At 40.6% G+C, this 25,399-nt stretch overlaps 1 protein-coding gene across 1 annotated transcript in view; it reads left to right on the top strand.

The window, feature by feature from the left end:
• The first annotated feature begins 1,071 nt into the window (after positions 1-1,071).
• The window catches only part of C2H4orf51 (chromosome 2 C4orf51 homolog), a 35,903-nt gene continuing 11,575 nt past the window's right edge, over positions 1,072-25,399 (top strand). The window contains exons 1-2 of the mRNA XM_045994132.1: positions 1,072-1,304; positions 11,568-11,641. Of these exons, the coding sequence (XP_045850088.1) occupies positions 1,072-1,304; positions 11,568-11,641 (307 nt within the window). The remainder of the gene's footprint in view (positions 1,305-11,567; positions 11,642-25,399) is intronic.

The following is a 25,399-nucleotide window of genomic DNA, read 5'->3' as shown; positions in this document are numbered from 1 at the left end:
ACAAATGTTGAAAGATCTAGTCTGATTTGTCAGTGAATTGTTTGTTATTGCAGAGAAGGACAGACAAGCCAAGGACACAGATTTAGACTATTTATTAGTGAGGGATGGAGGAAATCATGAGAATGGAAGACTGAATGCTATCACCCCTCAGCCTAAAAAAGGCTCCCAGTGATATTTCAGTGACCTTAACTCTGAACCCTGGCTGTCTTTAGAATTCTCCGGGAGTCAGCTTTTAAAATACACCAGTGCCTGGGCCCTACTCCAGACCAGTTAAATCAGAATCTCCGGGGGTGGCCTGGGGGTGTGGGTGAGGTCTGAGCTTCAGCTGATTTTAACAGCTCCTGGGATGACTTCCGTGTGCAGCCCGCTCAAGGACCGCCACTCGATGACACACGAGAAGCTATTTGAGTCACCTGCTCTTGCTGACGTCACAGACGGTTCGTTTAGCTTCCAGGCTCTCCGAGCCCAGTCTTTAGAAGAAATGAATGCCTGGCACTGTTCTTTTATCGCTCGCTCCCACCTCTTAAACCAGCATCATTAGGATTCACTGTTTTATTTATAAAAGCAGTTGCCACCTGCTTTTTTTTCTTTTTAAAAAGATTTTATTTATTTGTTTGACAGAGAGAGAGAGAGATCACACATAGGCAGAAAGGCAGACAGGGAGAGAGAGGGAAAGCAGGCTCCCTGCTGAGCAGAGAGCCCGATGTGGGGCTCGATTCCAGGACCCCGAGATCATGACCCACGCTGAAGGCAGAGGCTTTAACCCACTGAGCCACCCAGGTGCCCACCACCTACTTTCTTGCCATCGTTTGTAGTCCTGTGTGGCTCATAAAAGGACAGAAACTTACATACCTTGCACGCTTTCTAGTTAAAGTTTGGGGGTGGGGATGGGGGCCTTGTATTTGTGGAATGCGGTGATCTGTTGCTTGGCAACTTCAAGAGAGTTACGCTTCTGCATTCTGCCAGACTCAGAATTACAAAGTTTGGTGAGCCCCGTCAATTACCTCTTGCGACCGAAAGGAAAGTAATTGTCCATCCTGCAGAGGGCTTGAGAAGCTGGCATCCAGAGTCATGCCACACTTCTTCTACTTGACTCCACAAATCGTTCTGCCCTTTAGCCCTCTCAGCTCTCGAGAGTTCGAGCTGATCAGACGCAAGGCTGGAGCGTCTTGGCAGAAGGAAACGAGGTGGTCGGACTCTTCCATAACCACGTACACAGGCAGTTACCGGAAAAAACAACTGGATGAGTCCGCCGGCAGCCGATTTTCTTTTAAAGCAGGACGGCATTGGCCTGAGTGTAACCAGTAAGATCTTTGTAATCTGCACCTGGATGTGTCACTATAAATAGACAATGCTCTCAGGAGGAAGAGGGTATTGTAGACCCTGAGAGACTTCATAGACTTTAACTCTGTATATTTTCCTGTGTAAATGTCAGCGGGAAGAAGAGCTAAATGTCAGTTACCTGCTGAAATTACGAGTATATTCTCTTTTGGTCCTAACATTCTATATAACTACCTACTCTTGAAAATATAAAAATGTGAGTATTTTATTAAATTGTAGGTATTTTGTGGGGGCACCTGGGTGGCTCAGTGGATTAAGCCGCTGCCTTCAGCTCAGGTCATGATCTCAGGGTCCTGGGATCGAGCCCCGCATCGGGCTCTCTGCTCAGCAGGGAGCCTGCTTCCCTCTCTCTCTGCCTGCCTCTCTGCCTACTTGTGACCTCTCTCTCTGTCAAATAAATAAATAAAATCTTTGAAAAAAAAAATTGTAGGTATTTTGTATTCTCTGCTTAGCAAAGAGGTGCGTCTGAGAATTTCTCCTTAGTTTTTGGTCTAGTTTTTCCACTTTCAGAAGTTGAAAAATTCCCTCAGAGCAGGAAGAACGTGGACTAAATCCTTCTCATTCCCTACCTTGTATTGTCCATCAGTAAAGGTAAGTGGTGAGGGCCTGAAAGACATTTTCTGAGAGTTCGCTTTAAGCTAAGTCTTATGATAGGCTCACAGAAAAGATTAATTTGCTTCTATGGTACCGGAAACTATAGAAATGAGTCGCAAAGGAAGGAGATCTTATCAGCGTCTGTGGTGGGGGAAGGGATACTGTGTTTCTGGAAAGATCTCAGTAAAGCAGGTTTCCTCTGAGCTGGCTTAGGTAGGGAAAGGAACAGCGTCGTGCATGGACAGGAGAATATGCCAAAGGCAAAAAGAGTTTAATCCCAAGCATTATTAGAGAACCACAAATAGCCCAGTGAAAGTGCCAGTAGACGTGTGGAAAAATATGAGGACTTGTTATGAAATATGACCCTCTGGATATTAATTGTCTAATATCTTGTCCAAATTTTGGAAATTCATTTGAAAATCAATTGGGTTTTTGGCTCCAACTTGAGATGTGAGTAATAACTCAAATAGTGCCCTAATAATTATTAATTATATTGCCTTCCAGGTCTTTCCAAATCATCAAAACTGTGCTTAAAGCTGAAATGTCTCAGAATGACTTTTCTATTACATGCCTTGTCGAGTTTATTCCAACAAACCATAGTCTGCATTTTTAATGGCTCTCAAGTATGTTGACACTTCAATTAATTTTGGAACTCCCTTTGCTAATTCTGTGAATTTTGAGGTATCTTTTGGTCAGTTAGGGGGAATCTTTCAGCACAGCCAGGGTCCTCTCTGAAAATAGTGTTTGAAATCTGGTATCCAAACAGACCCACTCACCAGAGTAGCAAAAAATATGTTATCACTCAAAAAGTGCAGAAATATGGCAGCTGGTGAAAATGCTCAGAACTCTGAATTTGTGTCCTGTTCAGACTGTGATCGTTACATGCATCCTTCCAACCGGTGCCCCCTGTGACACTGCAAACCACAGGAGACCCCAGGCTTGCGAGGTCTGTTTTTTGGGACCTCAGAAATGTAAATATAATCTTGGCACAACTACGACTTATTCTGTTATAGGTTAAGAAGCCAGCCAGTGTCATGAAGGGCAGATTTAGCTCATTTTTAGAACACTGATTATATTCTAAATTTGCTTTTGTTTTTAATCTTTGTCTTGGTTAATTTTAGCCTTAAGGCAAATGTCTTAAGTTCTGAGCAAAAACTGTTTGATTAAAATTTTGTAAGGCTATAGGCAGACATTTTCACACCGCTATAAAATCAAAGTGGCCCAAGGGGGATTAACGAGTAAAATATAAAATGACTGATTATTTAAAATGTGTTAAGTTGGGAAAACATTAAGGTGTATAAAACACAATATGTTTTATTCACCTTATCTATTCACCACATACATTGAATACCCACATTGTGCAAGACAGAGGAAATCTGGGAGAAGTCTTAATCATTTGGCTCTGGGTCAGTTTTAACAGCAAATATGTAAAATTCATCAACATGCAAAAAGAAGGATCCTGCACTGGGAGAATGGAGATTAATGCAGTACAGAACCTAGAGTGTCAGCATCAATCCCACTTACCTGCCAAACTTAAAATAAGAGCTGCATTTTGACATCTGAAACTAATGTAACATTGTATGTCAACTGTACTTCAATCAGGAGGAAAAAAAAAAAGGGGGACCACCTGGGTGGCTCAGTTGGTTAAGCGTCTGCCTTCGGCTCAGGTCATGATCTCAGGATCCTAGGATCGAGTCTCACATCGGGCCGCCTGCTCGGTGGGAGGCCTGCTTCTCCCTCTCCCATTCCCCCTGCTTATGTTCCCTCTCTCACTGTGTCTCTCTCTGTACAAATAAATAAATAAATTTTTTGGAAAAAAAAAAAGAGTGGCACTTTGGAATTTCCAAGACAGGAATATGGCTCAGTATAAAGTTTTAAGTCTGGATGCTTTGTTTATTTATTAAATTATTCATTCATTTATCCACTAATCATATATTTATTAAGATCCCACTACGTAAGGTCTTTTAGGATAGGTGCTGGGTCTACAGCGGTGATGGAAGCATCTATAGGGCCCTCGTCTTCATGGAGCGTATAGTCTGGTAGGGAAACAATCCCCAGGGAAATAAGCCATTTGTGTTTGAAGGAAACAAATTGGAAACATCAATAGGAACAAGGAGGGGTGGCACTTTCTTACAAAACTAAACATAGTCTTACTAGTGATCTTGCAGTGTGTTCCTAGATACTTACCTATAAGTGATTTGCAAACTTAGATCAACACGAAAACCCACACGTGAATGTTAGCACTGTTTTATTCATTATTGCCCCAAAGTAGAAGGAAAAAAAATGTCCTTCAATAGGTGAATAAATTAAAAAAACAAACAAACAAAAACCTGTGTCACATCCATGCAGTGGAATATTACTCAGCAATAAAAGGAAACGAGGCATTAAGCCACAAAAGACATGGATGGATCTTTTTTTTTTTTTTAAGTAGGCTCCATGCCCAATGTGGGGACCCAACTCGTGGCCCTGAGATCAAGAGTCGAGGCTCCATTGACTGAGCCAGCCAGGAGCCGCCCCACTTTCTTTCTTTAAGTAAAGACAGGGATGAATCTTAGCTCCCTTGCCCCAACTGAAAGAAGCTGGTGGGACTGTCATAGTGTTGCATATTCAACTATATGATAATTTGGAAAAGCAAAACTAAGACAGTAAATGGATCAGCGGTTGACAGGGGATGAGAGAGGGCTGAGTAGGTGAAGAACAAGGATTTTTTTAAGCCAGTGAACCTCTTCTGTATGATACACTAAGTTTTTGTGAAAACTCATAGTACTTTATAGAACTAAGAGTCAAATGTAATATATATAAACTTAAAGAAATTATTTAGGAGATGAGAAGGTTCCCAGGATAGCACATAAAATGTGACAAAGAAATATAAATGTGTATCACAAATGTAAGAATCAAGCTCACTGAAGGGATCTAAGTAACTTTAGAAATGAGTGCAGACTGTAAGATTAAAACTAGAGTGACAGTCCATAACCATTGAACTCTGGTTGCTAAAGTTGTTTCCCAGGGGGACAGGTAACAATTCTGAAACCACTGTACATATATTGGAATGGAACAATTCAGTAGATAGATGGTAGATGGTGGGGGCAAGGCTGTTGTTGGGAGTGGGAGGTTAATGATAAACAGAGAGAAGGCGTAAGAGTGATCCGTGTGGTAATGGATTAGAATTGAATGCGTCAGCATTCGTGCAGAACTCATGCATAGCTTAATATAAATATAGATGGCTATGTAAAGAAACATTTAATGGTTTGTGTATATACACAGGTTAGTATGGACACAGGTACTTCCTTACTCTTTGGAGCAAAGTCCCTACCTGCAGCCCATATCAGCATGGGCCATCAGCTGAGAGCGTCCAGGAGCAACACTTGGTAACAGCAAGCACACCAAGTACCCAGATTTTGGTTTCTAGTGCTAGTCTCCAGTAACAGCACCAGAGTTTCTAGGAGAAATGCTGATTCTCAGACCGGAGGAAGATACACAAGATGAATTTGGAGTAACTTATAGTGCCAGAACGTAAGAAAGTATCCAACAAAACAAAACAAAACAACAACAACAAAACAATGATGGAAGCATCTGAAAGAGCTCCCAAAGACTGAAGCTGGAAATTTGTGCAACAAAAAAAGTAGTATTGGCCCAAAGTATAAAATAACCACAAGTCCATAGTGTTATAAATGAATGATTGAATAAATCCATTAATGAGGGAAAAAGGACACATCTCCCATGCAAAACATTTTCATAATTCATGCAGCTACATTGTGCTCAAAGAGGTGGAGAATAACTCATGACCACTTAGGTGCGAGCTGTGCATAGTGACTTTCTTCCACTGAATACAGAAAGTGAAAAGGGGGGAAGCCTGACAAATACTACTTCAAGCCAGCTGACCAAGTTTAATTCATATCAACGATGATAATTCATACTGATAGTCTTTAACCTTGGTATGAAATGGTATTTCACCTCTATGGCTTTCTCTCTCAAAATAATTACCCTCAACTAATCATGAGAAAAACATTAGATAACTCCCAATAGAGAGACATTCTACAAAATACCTGACCAGTAATCCTCAACATTGTCAAGGTCATCAAACCAAGGAGTCCCACAGACTGTCACTAGTAGGACCAACCTAAGAAGACGTGATGACTAAATGTAATGTCATATACTAGATGGGATCCTGGAACAGAAAAAGGGAAAATACTGAGGACATCTGAATAAGTATAGACTCTCGTTAATAATGTGTCGTTAGACAATGGAATATTATGCTTCCATCAGAAAGGATGAATACCCAACTTTTGTATCAACATGGACGGGACTGGAAGAGATTATGCTGAGTGCAGTAAGTCAAGCAGAGAGAGTCAAGTATCATATCGTTTCACTTACTTGTGGAGCATAAGGAATAACAGAGGACATTGGGAGAAGGAGAAGAGAAGGGTGTTGGGGGAAAACGGAGGGGGAGACAAACCATGAAAGACTGTGGATTCTGAGAAACAAACTGAGGGTTTTGGAGGGGAGGGGTGTGGGGGGTTGGGCGAGCCTGGTGTTGGGTATTACAGAGGGCACGTATTGCATGGAGCACTGGGTATGGTACATAAACAATGAATTCTGGAACACGGAAAAAAATAAAATTTAAAAAAATAATGTGTCAATATTGGTTTGTTAATTATTACAAATATAGCATTCTTTTATTTTTTATTTTTATTTTTTTAAGATTTTATTTATTTATTTGACAGACAGAGATCACAGGCAGGCATAGAGGCAGGCAGAGAGACAGAGAGGAGGAAATAGGCTCCCCGCCAAGCAGTGAGCCCGATGGGGGACTCGATCCCAAAACCCCGAGATCATGACCCAAGCCGAAGGCAGAGGCTCAATCCACTGAGCTGCCCAGATGTCCTGACAAATCTAGCATTCTAATGTATGATGCTATTAATAGGGGTAACTAGGTGGGGAGTATATGAGAACTCTCTGTACTATCTTCACAACAATTTTGTTAATCTAAAAGTGTTTTCAAGTTAAATTTTTATTTAAGAAGGGTAACACCGGAGGAGCTCAAAGGAGGAATAAGCAAATACACAATCATAATTGAACATTTTCAGTCACTTCTCTCGATAACTGGCAGAACAACCAAATAATCAGCAAGAACTCACCAAATCTGAGCATGATCAAGACACTTGCCCTGTGTGACATATCTAGAGTCATGAACCCACCAACCGAAGAACATACATTCTTTTCAAGAGCATGTGGAACATTTTCAAGGACTGACCTTAGGTCTTTAGGAAAATCATTGCTTTCCAAATACCTCGGGATTATTCTGCAAGGCCCAGTGAGAATTACCACAGTGTTTATCTTTTGGGGGTTTGTATCCCTCCTGAGCAAAAGTAAGTCCACATGGGAGTCCAAGGTTGAGATTGGGAAGCAAGCATTAACCCAGGGTGTCCTTATAGAGACAAATCCCTTTATGAAAAAGCAGCAGCACACTGGACCATGCTTCTGAAGTGAAGAGGCATGGAGCCAGGCCTTCCTGAAAGCCACAAGACAAATAGGGAGGATTAGTTTGTTCTAGCAGCCATGTAAAACTAATACAGGTGCAACAGAGAGGAGACACGTTTCTATAACGAAGGAATGTATAAATGAATTTTATAAAGGATAACAATGTGGATGTTTCAAAGCTGTTTAAATTAAAACAGGAAAGAAAATTAGTGCCTAAAAGTAACAGTTTTAAAATGATTTTTTTAGGCTAAGAATCTATACTCAGAAAACTATAAAGTACTCATGAAAGAAAATGAGGATGACACAAAGAAATGGAAAAACGTTCCACGCTTCTGGACTGGAAGAACAAATATTGTGAAAATGTCTATGCTACCTAAAGCAATCTACACATTTAACGCAATCCCTATCAAAATACCATCCATTTTTTTCAAAGAAATGGAACAAATAATCCTAAAATTTATATGGAACCAGAAAAGACCTCGAATAGCCAAAGGAATATTGAAAAAGAAAGCTAAAGTTGGTGGCATCACAATTCCAGACTTCAAGCTCTATTACAAAGCTGTCATCATCAAGACAGCATGGTACTGGCACAAAAACAGACACATAGATCAATGGAACAGAATAGAGAGCCCAGAAATAGACCCTCAACTCTATGGTCAACTAATCTTCGACAAAGCAGGAAAGAAAGTCCAATGGAAAAAAGACAGCCTCTTCAATAAATGGTGTTGAGAAAATTGGACAGCCACATGCAGAAAAATGAAATTGGACCATTTCCTTACACCACACACGAAAATAGACTCAAAATGGATGAAGGACCTCAATGTGAGAAAGGAATCCATCAAAATCCTCGAGGAGGACACAGGCAGGAACCTCTTTGACCTCAGCCACAGCAACGTCTTCCTAGGAACATCACGAAAGGCAAGGGAAGCAAGGGCAAAAATGAACTATTGGGATTTCATCAAGATCAAAAGCTTTTGCACAGCAAAGGAAACAGTTAACAAAACCAAAAGACAACTGACAGAATGGGAGAAGATATTTGCAAACGACATATCAGATAAAGGGCTAGTGTCCAAAATCTATAAAGAACTTAGCAAACTCAACACCTAAAGAACAAATAATCCAATCAAGAAATGGGCAGAAGACATGAACAGACATTTCTGCAAAGAAGACATCCAGATGGCCAACAGACACATGAAAAAGTGCTCCACATCCCTCCAGCATCAGGGAAATACAAATCAAAATTACGATGAGATATCACCTCACACCAGTCAGAATGGCCAAAATTAACAAGTCAGGAAATGACAGATGCTGGTGAGGATGAGCAGAAAGGGGAATCTTCCTACACTGTTGGTGGGAATGCAATCTGGTGCAACTGCTCTGGAAAACAGCATGGAGGTTCCTCAAAATGTTGAAAATAGAGCTACCCTATGACCCAGCAATTGCACTACTGGGTATTTAACCTAAAGATACAAATGTAGTGATCCGAATGGGCATGTGCACCTGAATGTTTATAGCAGCAATGTCTACAATAGCCAAACTATGGAAAGAACCTAGATGTCCTTCAACAGATGAATGGATAAAGAAGATGTGGTGTATATACACAATGGAATACCATGCAGCCATCAAAAGAAATGAAATCTTGCCATTTGCGACGACGTGGATGGAACTAGAGGGTATCGTGCTTAGTGAAATAAGTCAATCAGAGAAAGACAACATCATATGATCTCCGTGATATGAGAAAGTGGAGATGCAACATGGGGTGTTAGGAGGGTAGAAGAATAAATGAAACAAGATGGGATCGGGAGGGAGACAAACCATAAGTGACCCTTAATCTCACAAAACAAACTGAGGGTTGCTGGGGGAGGGGAGTTGGGAGAGAGGGGTGGGGTTATGGACATTGGGGAGGGTATGTGCTATGGTGAGCGCTATGAAGTGTGTAAACCTGGCGATTCACAGACCTGTACCCCTGGGGATAAAAATACATTATATGTTTATAAAAAAATAATAAATAAATAAATTTAAAAAATGATTTTTTAAAAAAATGCCACTTACATTGCTAAAGTATGTCAAATTTCTAGGTATAAATGTAATCAAAGATGTGCAAGAGCTCCACACCAAAAACTATAAAACATTACTGAGAGAAAATAAAGATGATCTAAGTAAATGGAGAGATAAACCATGTTCTTGGATTGGATGACTAAAAGTTATAAAAATATTCTTGCTTCACAAATTGATCTATAGATTCAATGCAATTCCAATAGGTGTTTTTGTGGAATTTGACAAGATGATTCAAGGCCAGGAAACAGCCAGGACTCTCTCAAAAGAGAACAAGGCTAGAGAGATTTTTACAGATAACAAAACTTACTATAGAGCAAGATGGCATTATGGCACAAGGATAGAAAACAGATCGATGGAACAGAATAAGGAGCCCAGAAAAAGACCTGTGCATATGTGGACACTTATTTATGAAGAAGGTGGCAGAACAGTAGAGAAAATCCATGTTTTCACTTCTAGGTAGATTAATTCCAAATGAATTAATGATCTAAGTATGAAAGGCTGAACAATAACCGTTAGACAAAGCCATTAGATGACAGAGGATTTCCCGGTGATCTTGAGATTGGCAAAGATTTCTTCAACAGAACACAGAAAGCACTACGCACAGAGAAGTGTTAGATAAATTGAACTATCTTAAAATTAAGAAGTTCTGGGAATGAAATACACCACAAAATATGCCACACTGGATGTGGAGCCTACTTGAAAAAAAAAGAAAGGAAAGAAAACCAGTTTGATCTCCTCATCTAAAGTTGATGCTACGGGTACCCTAAAACTTAGCAATTCCACTCAACTCCACTTCTAAGTGTATACACAGCCGAAATGCAATTCACATGTGCACCAAGAAACATGTATGTGCAAATATGTTTCTAGCAGCATTTTTCATAATAGTAAAAAATCTAAAAGGCCAAAAGATAGAATTAGCACTATAGAGCAGAATGGACAGACAGCGGTATGTTCATACAATGTCAATGAATATGAACGAACTGTGGTTACACCCAGTATTGTCACAAACATAATGTTGTTGAGTGCTGTGAGCCAGATGTAATACATATATAATTACATATATATATTCCATATAAAGTATATATATATATATATTTTAATAGCCGAAATTATAGTGTTTGGATGTGTCTGCTTAGGTGAAAAAATGTATAAAGAGAAGCGAAGATGGTAGATGATGAAGTCAGTAAACTGGTCCACTGCCTACCTGTATTTGACCACCTGCCCTAAACCTATTGAAAATTAATTACTGGGAACAGGCTCAGAAATCTGCATTTTAAAATTAATACCCTCTGTTGACTCATCTGCTGTTGTAGGATGGAAAGAAAGAAGCACAGTGTGTTAGCAGCCCTCATCTCCAGGATGATTAGGGCTAGTTTGTTGGCTGAATGCATGTCTAGGAGCATTTTGAGGCTCCCTAGGCTGACATCAATTCTGCTCTTCCCCTAACTCCCACACACAGTTCCAGGTCCCTGGAGCTTGGATACCCTCTTGTCCCCCTAATCAGGGGCCGGAAACAATGTGCTGCATGCTAGAAACTGAGGACTGTCCATTCCATACAAAATAACTGTGCTTCCCACCAAGATCCTCCTTGCCTTAAAAAAGTATTGTATCTGGATTCAGGGAAACAGAGATAGAGATGTGTTTCGAAGGATAGACACAGCAACTGTAAGTTCCTGAATTACTCCTCTGCTATTCAGTTAGGCACTTTCTTGGGAAATCAGCACACTTGCTGTGATATTTCTTGTTCCATTCATAGCACTTTGCTTATTCTGAAAACAACTCCCTGGAGAAAGACTCACAAATCCTGCTAAAACAATTATGAACTTAATGTTTGAGATTTTCATGTATAAAAGCTGAACATTTTACCCTTTTATGACAAAACGGAACAAACAAATCACTAAGGATGATGAGAAAGTCCAAGTCGGGTTGATTTAATGAGAGTTGGAGGTTATGGTTTGGGAGCATGGCAAAAGGACAGGAGAGGAAGCAAAATTTCAAAGTCAGTTGAGAAGATGAGTGTAAAGCCCTCCACATCCATAGGCTGTGGCTTCTAGACCCAGAAACTCATAATTTGTTTCTTCTACTTGCTTCAGGATATCATCACCAAATTCTGCTTTCAGTCCCACGGTCTGCAGGGCTGGCTCCTGGGAGACTACAGATGCGAAGAGTGAGTACAATGAAAATGAAACTAGAGAATGAACAGAAGGCATGAGATAGTCCGTTGTGAGCACAGCCTTTTTGCCAGGGTTGCTGTCTTTGTAACTTGTAGGTTCTTTTTTTTTTTTTTTTAAGGTTTTATTTATTTATTTGAAAGACAGAGATCACAATTAGGCAGAGACACAGGCAGAAACAGAGAGGAGTAAGCCGGCTCCCCGCTGAGCAGAGAGTCCAATGCGGGGTGCGATCCCAGGACTCTGGGATCATGACCTGAGATGAAGGCAGAGGCTTTAACCCACTGAACCACCCAGGTGCCCGTAATTTGTAGGTTCTTTTTTTTTTTTTTTTAAATATTTTATCTCTTTGACAGAGAGAAATCACAACTAGGCAGAGAGGCAGGCAGAGAGGAGGAAGCAGGCTCCCTGCGGAGCAGAGAGCCCGATGCGGGGCTCGATCCCAGGACCCCGGGATCATGACCTGAGCCGAAGGCAGAGGCTTCAACCCACTGAACCACTCAGGCACCCCATGTAATTTGTAGGTTCTTGACTGTAGTCTTTTCGTTTCAATTTGCCTAGTAAAGGCAAGCTGTCTTTAGCAAGAAAATGAGTATGTTGCCCTCTGGATCTGTCACTCTTAAAAAAATGAATTATTCCAGGGCCAAAATGTCCTCGTCCATACGAGTCCCAGAATGTTACTTCTGCCAGAGTTTGGAGCTTTAGGTGGTGTCATCTGACCTTTACTGGGTACATCCAAAAATGAAGACGAGAAACCAAAGCTACAAGCCATCACCTAGAAAACTATATTTACTAACCTACAACTACCTTCACCCTGTTTTAGTTAAATTAGAATAACATTAGCTGCTATAATACACATCTCAAATTCTAGTTGCTTAACACAATAAAAGTTCATTTTTTTCTTCCCATAAAGGCCATGGTGAGGGTTTGGGGGGCAGATGTTCCACATGGTGATTCAGGGACACAGATGCCCTTTATCTTGGGGTTCCGCCATCCTGTGGCGTGCCAGAGTCCTTTGTTTTCATCAGGACGAAGGGTAGGGAAGGCACACCTGCTTTCTTACCACTTCAGCCTGGAAATGATACACAGCTCTCGTGCTCACATTCCAACGGCACAAGTAGCCACAAGGCTCCACCTAGATTCCAGAGAGTTCAGAAGTGGGTTACTGGACTGGGCAGCCACTTCCTGGTAACAACAGTGTACTTTGGAAAGGAACAACTGGTCAACCACCACACATGCTGATTTTGAGGAAGAAACACAATAGATTTTCCTCATATAACTTCCACCTCTCAGGGTTCCATCTTTAATAAGACTCATGATTGAAATCTCAGATTAGGACTTTTTAGCACTTTATAAAATATTCTGATCATTGGTTTTGCTGTTCTATTTAAAGATTTAACACGCAGGCATGTGTTGGGGGTTAGGGGATGGTAAAATGAAGTATTCTGCAGTCTTATGGGGTTTTCCTAAATAATGGAAATAGAGGTTTTTAATGGCCACCTGGGACAATCAGTCTTCTGCTGGCTTTCCTAGTAACATCTGGCTTTATCAGAATAGATTATTTGAGGTGGGTTTTCTGTGCTCTTCTGTGGTTTGTTGAGGCAAGCGGACAGGGCAGCTAACCATTTGTGCAATTGTTAAAATCAGGAAAGACTTTCTTTTCTCCCCTTTGCAGTAATGAACATAAAGTTAAAACACACTGCAGAGCTGGGAGACAAGTCTGAGCTAGGGCACGGGGAATTAAACAGCCCCATCACGTCCTTCATAGTAAGTTAAGATGACAGTGCATCTGATCTGAGTGGCACGGAGTCCGGGCCTATTGCATTTATACTGATAGCTGTGCCCTTCAGAATGCTGATTAACCATGCTAATCACCAGTGGCCCGTGAGTGCCTGTAGGGAGCAGTCCCGGAGCTGGATGGGTGGAAGTTCTTGAACGGTGATAACATGAGCAGCAAAAGCAATCATTTCCTACATGATAGTATTACTGTATTTTCCTACCTCCTCTCCTATTGGTATGGGACAATACTGATAGGAGGAAAGGTAGAGACAACATCAGTATATATCATGAGAATGACTTTTTTTTTTTTAAGATTTTATTTATTTATTTGAGAGAGAGAGATAGCAAGAGAGCAGAGCAGGAGGGAGTGGCAGAGAGAAACAGGCTTTCCGCAGAGCAGGGAACCCAAATGCAACTTGATCCCAGGACCCTGGGTTCATGACCTGAGCTGAAGGCAACCACCCACCTGACTGGGCCACCCAGGCGCTCCCATGATGATGATTTCTTAAGGGACTTAGCCCATGTTGCCTTTTCACTCTCCTCCCACGGTCATTTTAACTTAACTGACAACTCCTCTCTACGTCAAGGTAGTTACTTAACTTGGCTAAGAAGCAATAACTTCTTGTTATAACTTCTTCTTGTATTTCTTCTCAATTTCCACGCTTAATTTTTGGGTTACCAAGTGTAATTGTGCCAAAAACCCCTCACAGCGGGAGTTAAAACATGAAGTCAAGTGAACATGGGTCTGTTGATTGTCTCTTTGTAGACACATATCCCTTCGTAGATATGCAAATCAGATGGGCGGTTCTTAAGTGCGATTTATGATCATCATAGGAAATATATTCTCAAATTCTTTTTTTTTTAAAGATTCAGTTTATTTATTTGATAGGCAGAGATCACAAGTAGGCAGCGGCAGGCAGAGAGAGAGGGGGGAAGCAGGCTCCCCGCTGAGCAGAGAGCCCGATGCGGGGCTTGATACCAGGACCCTGAGATCATGACCTGAGCCGAAGGCAGAGTCTTAACCCACTGAGCCACTCAGGTGCCCCTCAAATTCTTTTTCACAACTGCCTTTCAAAGAGTTCTTTGCTCTTATTTGTTCTACCTGCACTAAGGTGGTTTTTCCTTTTGCATTACCAATCGTTTTCTTTGCAAGTGTTTGATTCCGTTATGGCTTTCCCTATGGTCCATTACATACTTGTCTCTCATGTTCAAAGAAGAACAAGGTGATAGCTACTGGAAGTTAAACCCCCCGTTTTTTTCTTATTGAAGTAAAATTGGCATATAATTGGAGTGTAAGCTTCAGGTGTACAAAATTATAATTCGATATATTTGTGTATACTACAATAAGATCACCGCCATACGCCTAGTTCTCTCTTATCACTGTACAGTTGAGCCCCTTTATTCATTTTGCCAACCCCCATTTCCCTTCCTCTCTGGTAACCACCAATCTATCCTCTGTATCTATGAGTTTGTGTTTGCTTTGCTTTGTCTGTTTTGTTTTTTCCACACAGAAGTGAAATCATGTGGTGTTTGGTTTTCTCCATCTGACTTATTTCACTTAGCATCCATGTTGTCACAAATGGAAAGATTTCACTGTCTTTTATGGCTGAGTAGTGTCCGCTATATCTTAATATCCACTACATCCACATCTTCTTGATCCACTCAATGGGTAATCAATCAATGGATACTTAGGTCGTTTCCATATCTTGGCTATTATAAATGCTGCTGCAATGGACATTAGGTGTGCATAAATCTTTTCAAACTTGCGTTTTCATTGTTCTTCAGATAAATACCCAGAAGTGGAATGCTGGATCATGTGATAGTACTATTTTTAATTTTTTGAAGAATATCCATCCTGGTTTCCATAGTGGCTGCACCAATTTACATTCCCACTAACCGTACACAAGTGTTCCCTTTTCTCTACAACCTTGCCAATACTTGTTATTCTGTCTTTTTGATGATGACCATTCTAATAGGTATGAGGTGATATCTCATTGCGGTTTTGCTCTGCATTTCCCTAATTAGTGTGGTGTTGAGCATCTTTTCATGTACATGTTGGTTATCTGTATGTCTTCCTTGGAAAACATCTATTCAAATTCTCTGCCCATTTTTTAATTGAGTTTGAGTTTTGTTGTTGTGTTAAGTTGCACGAGTTCTTTTTGTCTTTTGGATATTGATTGGTTATCGATTGGTTATATATCGTTTGCAAATATCTTCTCCCATTTAGAAGGCTGCCTTTTTGTTTTGTTGATGATTTCCTTCACTGTGCAGAAGATTTTTAAGTTTGATGTGGTCCCATTTGTTTATTTTTGCCTTCGCTTCTCTTGTCTTTAGAATCAGATCCAAAAAGCATCACTAGGACCAATGTCAAGGAGCATACCACCTATGTTTTCACCTAGGAGTTTTATGACTTCAGGTTCTACATTCAAGTCCTTAATCCATTGTGAGGTAATTTTTGTGTATGGTGTAAGAGAGTGGTCTAGTTTTATTCTCTTGTGTGTGGTTGTCCAGTTTTCCCAACGTTTGTTGAAGAGATTGTCCTTTTTCCTCTTGGCTTCCTTGTTATAAACTGATCATCTATTTTGTGTGGGCTTATTTCTGGGCTCAACAAATAAAGATCAGACATTATAAAACTGCAGTACAACAAACAGAAATGGTTAAACAATTCGACTTTCTCTCCATTTACATTTAAGGCAGATACTAGCAGTTTTTGTTTTTGTTTTTTTAATTAAAGCTTCTCTCCAGCAGAAGCAGTTTATTCTGTGGTAGAATACAGACTATAAGGCAGCACTCACCAGCTCTCTCTTTACCTTCTCTTGTTCTTCGCACCACACCTGTGTTCCACCCCTGCATCCCTCTAGGATGTGCCCACGTTACTCTTGCAAAAGGGTACACTGGCCTCTTTGATTCTTGCCATTCCGGGAGATATAATAATATGACCCAGATGTGACATGTGTGAAATCTCCTTGGGATATTCCCTTGACCACAGATAACAAATTCCAAGTCCCTGGAGCGGCTCTCTGAACAGGAACTGTTTATATGGTACATAGCCTTTTATAAGGAAGGGTTTAGGAGAACATTAATATTTTAAAAGGGCACCATGACGACAGTTTGTTGTGTTAGTTCAAGAGTATTTGTGTCCATGTTTAATGTCCTTCTTTTTTTACCTATTCTTTTACTTCCACTTTTATTCTTTGAAGCCTTCTCTAAACCTTAGAAGATTTCTAAAAGCAGTAAGAACTCACCAGACTACACTATATGCCATGTCTTCACACATGGAGAGCTTAAAGCATAAACAGGATGATATCAGGTGCTTCCGATCACACTTGTGATAAAATTCCAATCCCTTACTAAAACCTCTGATGTCTTACATGAATGGGACCCTGCCTATCTTTCTGGTCTCATTGCATGGTTCCTCCTTTTTGCTCACCTGCTGTTCCAGTTACATTGGCTGCTGTTAGTAACTTGAAAATGCTAAGCCATTTCCTACCTCGGGGCCTTTGCACATACATTCTTTTCGTTGGAATGCAATTATCCCAGCTCTGCTGAGCTGTATTCTTCAGGTGTGAATTTAAATGTCACTTCTTCAGATGGGTCTTCACAGCCCACCATATTTAAGGTAAGTTATTCATACTCTTTCCCTTTTAATTTCTATCTTGGTGACTTGCTTGCTTTCTATGCACTATTGTATTAGTTTACTTGTTTATTTTCTCTTTCCTTTTCTAGAACATAAGCTTCATGAGATCAGAGACTTGTCTGTGTTATTTGCTTCTGTATCTCCAGCACCTGGGACAGGGCTCAACATAAACCAGATGCCTTATGTTGAGTGTTGAACAGTGGTTTTTATGGGCCTTCCATTGCAGACTTTCCCCACAACATATTTCTCATACAGGCAGTTTCTTATTTGGAATTTGTCTTCCAAAGGGGAGTTTACAAAGTGCTTTTAAAAATCAGAATGTAGTTTTTACGGAAGCAAACTTCCACGAACTTATTTCCAATGATAGCCTTTAGAATACTGTGTTGTGCTACATAAAATTGTAATACCTTAAAGATTGAGTAAATAAATAGCATCTGGCACTGTTGTATGTATACACGATTTTAGTTATATACACTCCTCCATCCCCCACCCCAGATCGGCAGTGGACTGAAAGAGATACGGCTAGGCAAACCCCAAATCTGAAAATACACATGCAGTAGTATAAACAAGATATGGCAAGCATGACTGGGGATGAGAGGGAGAGAGGAGAGAGATAAGTGGTACCTGTAGGGCCTAAGGCAGGGGAACGACCTCCTATTTGGTAATGTTGGTGTCTTGTGGCTTCCAAGTTTTGCTGATCTTGTTTCCATAGTGTCTCAAAGATCTACACCACTGGTCCCATTTTGGGGTCATTTCCAAAGCTTATTGGTCCTGGAGGCTGGGGCCCCAGGATGAAGGTGGAACTAGATGGGTTAGGGCATGGCCAAACAGAAGAGGCTTTTCCATGGGTTTTCTAGTCTACCTGAGAAAGGGGCAATAGCCTGGCCCTGGGATGGAATAAGAGAGGGGTAAAGAGCAGCCAAATTAGGACAGCCTGCCTAATTTGTCCCCCGTCCCGGGAAAGACTCCTAGCTCCTCAGTCAATGCTCCTTCACAGCCAGGCCAGCTTCTGCCAGGTAGAGGCTTCAGGGAGAACCTTCCTCCTCCAAAGCCTCCTTGGAAGGCAGAAGTGGGGCCAACAGGAAAGAGTCTCACCTCCCCCTCAGCCACCGGGAGAAACTCTGGAATGAAGCCTCCCCCCACGAACAGAAACTTGGTTCTCGTCTCTCTTCTACACAGTCCTGTGCCTGTCAGCTGAGCTGCTTCGACCCTGAGATTGCATACTTTTCACTCCTACCATATGCACTGGCAGTGGTGTTCTTGTCTTTCTGTACCCATCCCCCCACACCTGTTGCCTGACAGGGACGGATTTTACCATTTTGCTCCTGGTACAGCCCTTGAAGATTCATTCTGTTGGGGGAAGGGGTCTCCTCAGGCTGTAGTGTGAATGCCTTCACTGTCTTTTCTTAGGGCCATCCTTGTTTGCCTTCCACTGTTGCCAGAGGAAAGCTGCCCTTGTGGGAGAGTCGAGGACTCAGGCAGGGCCAGGCCAGCAGACCGAATCCCCTAGTGCCCTCGTTCTTCTTCCCCCTCCTCTCACTGCGGAGCTAGGCAGCCACTGGCTGCCCAGGTGTGCAACTGAGGGAACAGGGTCACTTAGAATAAGCCTCACTCAACTCAGGGTTCCCACATTCACTCCCGGTGTAAGCTGTCACAGCAGAAGGATCTTGTGATACTGAGATTTGGGTTGTTTCCTGGCTCATTTGTATGCCTTGCTGGGGGGAGTGCATTTCTTTTAAACTATAGAAAGAAAAAAAAAAGTCTCACATTGGCCACCAATAAATCCAGATAGCCTGAGAAGCAGTTTGCCTGTGATTGACGTCCTCACCACATTAAAAATGACAGATACACTGAGTGATTGCCAGGACAGCCCCCAAAGAATCCCAGGAATGGGCCCCCAGACTCAGGAAATGCCAATGTCCCTTTTAGGAGTTGGGAATTTCGTTTTGTTCTCTCTGACCATTTAAAATTAGGAACCAGTCTAATAAATGGTTAAGTGAGTTTGTCAGAAAATATTCAAGTGTAAAGCAGCAGTTTCCAAATTCCCTGCAGAGACTGGACACAGAGGAACACTGGCAACCAAGCCTGTTATTAAGAAGGTCACAAGATGCCATCTGTTCCCGTGTGCACCTTACTGTTCAAGCATGACATCAACGAGGAGCTGGCTGCAATAGATTTTGCCTGTGAACGTAAAAGTCAGCACTATCGTGGGACCACGGTGATTTCAGTGGGCTTGTGTGAACAAACCATGCTGTCTGCCTATGGGATGCACAGGGTTATATGGGGAGAAGATGGGAAGAAGGCAAAGCACTGTTGTTAGGTCTGTTTTTGCTTATGGCTCAAATGTAATTTGGGAAGATACTTGCAGGTCTTCCCAATCTTTTTCTGCCTGGTGTTAGCCATCTATAAAATACGGTCATAGCACTCTTTCTTTACCTATAATTATGACAATAAGGTAGATAAAAATGCCTTATTCTTTTATTGACTTCATTTTTTTCATCTATAAAGAAGTTGAAGGAATAGCACAATCAATATTCACTCACTCTTGCCTAGATTCTTCAGTTCTTAATGTTTTGTCACATTTGTTAACATGTAGCTTTATCCTTGTCTCTTTATACTGATACTTGTATATACTTCTTTGCTGAACTTTTGAGAGTACATTACAGATATCATAACAGTATATCCTTAAATACTTCAACTTACCTACAGTAAGAATGTTCTCTTACATAACCATCCTACTGTTATCACATTCAAGAAACTTAATGGACCATGACATGCCTTGTTCTTAAAAATCTGTCAGGAAAAGGCTTGTTCTGTCATCAATCCCAATGGTTAGCAATTCTCTCTTTAAGACACGTCATATTTTTGAAGGACTTCGAAAAATCTAATGAAAGCTCTGGGCCCTATCTCCAGAAAAACATCCAAAAAGAGAGTTCTGCAAGCCAACAATGCATGTATCTTGGATCCCTCCAGGATGTCCATGGACTCTAGGTCAAGTGTTGTTAATCTTTGATCTAAATTCTCCTCTTTTGTGTATATACAGTTTAAGACCATAGTTCTCAGAAAAGGTTAAGAATAGTTTGTCTTGGGGCACCTGGGTGGCTCAGTGGGTTTAGCCTCTGCCTTCAGCTCAGGTATTGGTCTTAGGGTTCTGGGATCGAGCCCCGCGTCGGGCTCTCTGTTCAGCGGGAGCCTGCTTCCTCCCTCTCTCTCTGCCTGTCTCTCTGCCTGCTTCTGATCTGTCTGTCAAAATAATAAATAAAATCTTAAAAAAAAAGAATAGTTTGTCTTCCCTTTCCAACGTTGTTTTGTGTTCAGGAGTCTTCATTTCAAGAAACTCAGAGTTTCAAGGAATTCAGAGATGTGTAGGTAGGAGATCATCTTATGCCCAATCTATGAGAAGGAAACTAAACCAGAAATATGGCTGAGAGTTATATTATGACAGACACCCAGGAGGTGGACTAAATGATTAGAAGACCTAAAAGAATACCTCTAAACTTGAAGGTCTCTGATCCTGGAAGCCCTAATGCTCACAGTCCTACGCTTGCTTTCTTGACAACATGCTGTTAGAAACCAAATACCTGGGGGCACCTGGGTGGCTCAGTGGGTTAAAGCCTCTGCCTTCGGCTCAGGTCATGGTCCCAGGTCCTGGGATCGAGCCCCACATCGGGCTCTCTCCTCCATGAGGAGCCTGCTTCCTCCTCTCTCTCTGCCTGCCTCTCTGCCTAGTTGTGATTTCTCTCTGTCAAAAAAAAAAAAAAAAATACCTGTAGCATTCCATCAGGATTGGCACAACACTTAAGGACCTAATATGTAAAGGTGGAATTTGTTGGCTGTTACTAACATCGTTAGTTTCATCAACAAAATTGCTCAATTTGGTTATAATTCTAGGACTGGGAAGGGGAAGCAGGGAGGTGGGTAAAAACACTAGAAAATCAGGGTAATAGTAAATGTCCTTAACTACCACTGTCAGGTTGCACTGTGGGCTCTATTTTGTCAACTGTGAACTCACAAAGAAAAAAAGTCACTAGCTAACCATACGCCAACATATGTGGGCTCGCTGGTGTTCTTCTCCATAAGCAGACTAAAGAAAATAGAGAATTTCTAGCTCTGAGAAATGAACAGGTTTGGGGAAATGATGGACATACATTTTTTTCTTCATAATCCACCAAAAATACTTTCTGTAAAACTTTAATATTACAGAATCATATCATTTACTAATTACTGATTATCTCATATAATTCTTGAAAGGAAGGGTGACATAAAACTAGTTAAAACCTCTGGCAGGCCTGTGGGATTTATAAAAGTCTTATAGAGCTTTGAAAGGCTGCGGACTCACAACCAATGGAGTGATCAGAACTAATTGTGCAGGATAAAATTCTTATCCACCTGCTATTACTTTAGCTATGAAAAAGTGGGATTTTCTTGAATTTAACTAAATAATTGTTGGACTCTATATTTTGACTTTAGCTTGAGATATCTTGTTTTTAAAATTTATCAGCATAAAATTGCACAAATAGCAATAAGCATTTGACAAAAACTGTTCCTCTCCCTCGACTCATTCCTAATGAAGAGACTGCATCATGTTATGCCAAGCAAGGCCTATTTCTTCCTTTAAACCTATATGTAGGTATATATATATATATATATATATATATATATATATATATGATTTATTTTTGAGAGAGAGAGAGAGAACACAAGTGGGAGGGACAGAGGGAGAGGGAGAGAGAATCTTAAGCAGATTCTGTGCTGAGCATGGAGCCTAGTGTGGGGCATGACCGTGAGATCATGACCTGAGCTGAAACCAAGAGTTGGATGCTTAACCAACTGTGTCACCCAAGCACCCTGATCTTTATTTTTAAGCAAATTAAATTTTTCCTCTTATTTTTTTTAAAGATTTATTTATTTGACAGATAGAGATTACAGGTAGGCAGAGTGGCAGGCAGAGAGAGAGAGAGAGGAGGAAGCAGGCTCCCAGCTAAGCAGAGAGCCCGATGGGGGGCTCGATCCCAGGACCCTGGGATCATGACCTGAGCTGAAGGCAGAGGCTTTAACCCGCTGAGCCACCCAGGTGCCCCCCTCTTATTTTTAAAATAAAAATATACCAGAGAACTCAACATGATCAGTCATTAGGGAAATGTAAATTAAAACCATTGAGACAGCACATCACATCCATGAGATTGGCTATATCCACAAAGACTGATAATAACAAATGTTGGAGAGGATATAGAGAAGCTAGAATCTTCATTGATTGCTAATGGGAATGTAAAATAGTACAGCCACTTTGGAAAACACTTTGACAATTTCTTCTAAGTTAAACATAAACTTACCATAGGAGTCAACAATTCTACATATAGGTATATACCCAAGAGAAATGAAAACACATGTCCAAAGACTAGCACATGAATGTTCACTGCAGCATTACCTATAATATCCAAAATGGGAAATAACCCTTATGTCTATCAATTGTGAAGGGACAACAAAATTTTGTATATTCATACAATGGAATACTGCTCATTAATAAGAAGGAACAAAATACCAAACAGCTACAATGTGAATGAACCACAAAAACATTATGCTAAGAGAATGCAGACATAAAAGGCCACCTAGTATATGATTCCATTTAAGTGTAATGTCCAATAAAGGAAAATCTATAGAGAAAGTAGGTTAATGGTTTTCTGGGGCTGAGGGCAGAAGGAGATTAGCCATAAATGGGCATAAGAAATCTTACTGGGATAATGAAATGCTCTAATACTAGATTATGGTATTATGATGATGGTCGTATAACTCAATAAATTTACTTGAAATCATTAACTATATACTTAAAGTGGGTCAATTTTATGATATGTAAGTTATATCTCAACAAAAATTTTCAATGAAATTGTTGGGGCTCCTGGGTGGCTCAGTGGGTTAAAGCCTCTGCCTTCAGCTCAGGTCATGATCCCAGGGTCCTGGGATCGAGCCCCGCATCGAGCCCCGCATCGGGCTCTCTGATCAGCAGGGAGCCTGCTTCCTCCTCTCTCTCTCTGCCTGCCTCTCTGCCTACTTGTAATTTCTGTCTGTCAAATAAATAAATAAAATCTTTAAAAAAAAAGAAATTGTTAAAAAATATACCATAAAATTGTAAAAAATCTACCTCTTCAGACCTTGAGAAAAATTTATAGCCTTAGAATTTCAGCATAGCCTTGGTTCCTTCTGATTCTAAAAGTATAAGATGTGTATTATAGAATGTTCCAGGCATACAAATGTTTAACTCAACTTACAGTTTCTGGTTCTGTTTATAAGGAGCTTAGAAGATGCCCCTCCATTCTAACAACAGGTAAAAATCTGAACAGAATAAAAAATCCACAGCTCTTCTTGGATTCGTAAGAAAGGTGAGGACACAAGGCAAACTGCTCCCCCTAACATTAGAAAGATGAAGTGAATATAAGTAGTCATTGCTTACCAGAGTGAGACTCACCAGCAGAATTCACCACAGGAACCAGTAACAGAGTTTGAATACCTGAACTGTAATTGAGGAATTGCTGGAGACTCAGTGCAAATAAGTCTGGGGGTTGAAAAATCCGGGTGGACCCAGGCATAGGAAAGCCCCTATAGTATTGTGAGATTTACCTCTAGGAATTTGGCCAGGTTATCAGTAAATATCAGAGAAAAATCCCCTAGTGCTTCCAGCAGGAAAAGGGGAAATTACCATTTTGAAGTACTCGAGTACTATGTTCTTCTTAACAAGGACTGCTCTCAGGAGAAACTATTTTACCAAAGTCTAATCTGCCAGGGTATTCAGTTAGGGTACCCTTACTGAGCTGGTGAAAAAGAAATACCAAACTCCAGCCTACCCTAGCCTTCCAATGGGGGATAAGAAAAATACTCAATTCTAGCCCACTCTCGTCATCCTGCTCCACCTAACAGGGGAGAAAACAAACAAAAAAACAATTTAGAAACACTTGTGAAGTTCACTATCCAGAGACAGAGGCTCACTGAAAGACTGAGACCTAATCATTGGACTGTAGAATGCTTCCCCTCCTCCCACACCCCACTACCTCATTATTAAGGGCCAATTTACAGCAAGTTTTTTCCTCAGTACATCATGTCCTGCTATCAAGAAAAAGTAACAAGACATACTAAAAGGCAAAACACAGTTTGAAGAGAGAACAAGCATTAGAACCAGATGTGGTAGCATTTGTTATTATCAGGTCAGGAATTTAAGACAACCATGATTCATATTCTAAGGGCTCTAATGGATAAAGTAGACAACATACAGGAACAGATGGGCAATGCAAGCAGAAAGATGGAAATCCTAAGAAAGAACCAAAAGAAATGCTAGAGGTCCAAAACACTGAAAAAAATGAAGAATGTCTTTAATGGGTTTATAACTACATTGGTCATGGCTGAGGAAAGAATCTCTGAGCTTAAGGTTATCTCAGTAGAAACATCTAAAACTGACAAGCAACAAAAACAAACAACAAAAAAAAAGGAACAGAACGGAATGCCCAAGGACTGGAACAACTACAAAAGGTGTAACATAAGTATAATGGGAATACTGGAAGGAGAAGAAGGAATGGAATAGAAGAAATATTGAACAACTAAGAATTTCCACAAATCAATGTCAGACACAAAACCACAGATCCAGGAATCTCTGGGAACACTGAGCAGGGTAAATGTAAAACAAACAAGGTACTTACATCTAGGCATATCATTTTCAAACAACAGAACATAAAAGATAAAGAAAAAACTCCTGGAAGAAGCCAGAGGGGAAAAACTTCTTATCTATAGAGAAATAAGAATTGTATCCAACTCTCCTTAGAAACTACAGAAGCAAGAAGAGAAGAGCATGAAATACTTAAGGTGTTGCGAGAAAACAAAACAAAACAAAACCCACCAACCTAGAATTCTGTACCTTGTGAAATTATATTTCAAAAATGAAGGAGAAACAAATACTTTCTCAGACAAACAAAAAGTTAGGGAATTTGTTGCCAGCAGATCTGCCCTGCAAGAAATGTTAAAAAGTTCTATAAAGAGAAGGAAGATAATAGTTCAGAAGCGAAGATCTATAAAAAGAAAGGAAAAGCACTGAAGGAGGTATAGGTAAAGGTAAAGTAAAAACTTTTATTTTTCTCATTCTTAATCTAACAGATAATAGTTTGTTCAAAATGGTAATAGTAACAATGTATTCAACCATGCAGGCTTATGTATGTGTCTTACACATGTATGTGTCTTACTTCAAACAATGTAAGGGTTGGGGTATTGACCCTCCTGCTCAGTAGAAGATCCACATATAACTTTGATCCCCCAAAACTTACCTACTAACAGCCTGCTGTTGAGTGGAAGCCACTGA

Source organism: Meles meles, chromosome 2 (genome assembly GCF_922984935.1).
Source record: "Meles meles chromosome 2, mMelMel3.1 paternal haplotype, whole genome shotgun sequence".
Taxonomy (NCBI): Eukaryota; Metazoa; Chordata; class Mammalia; order Carnivora; family Mustelidae; genus Meles; species Meles meles.
Note: the sequence above shows the minus strand (reverse complement) of the source record. Positions and strands in the feature narration are given on the sequence as shown.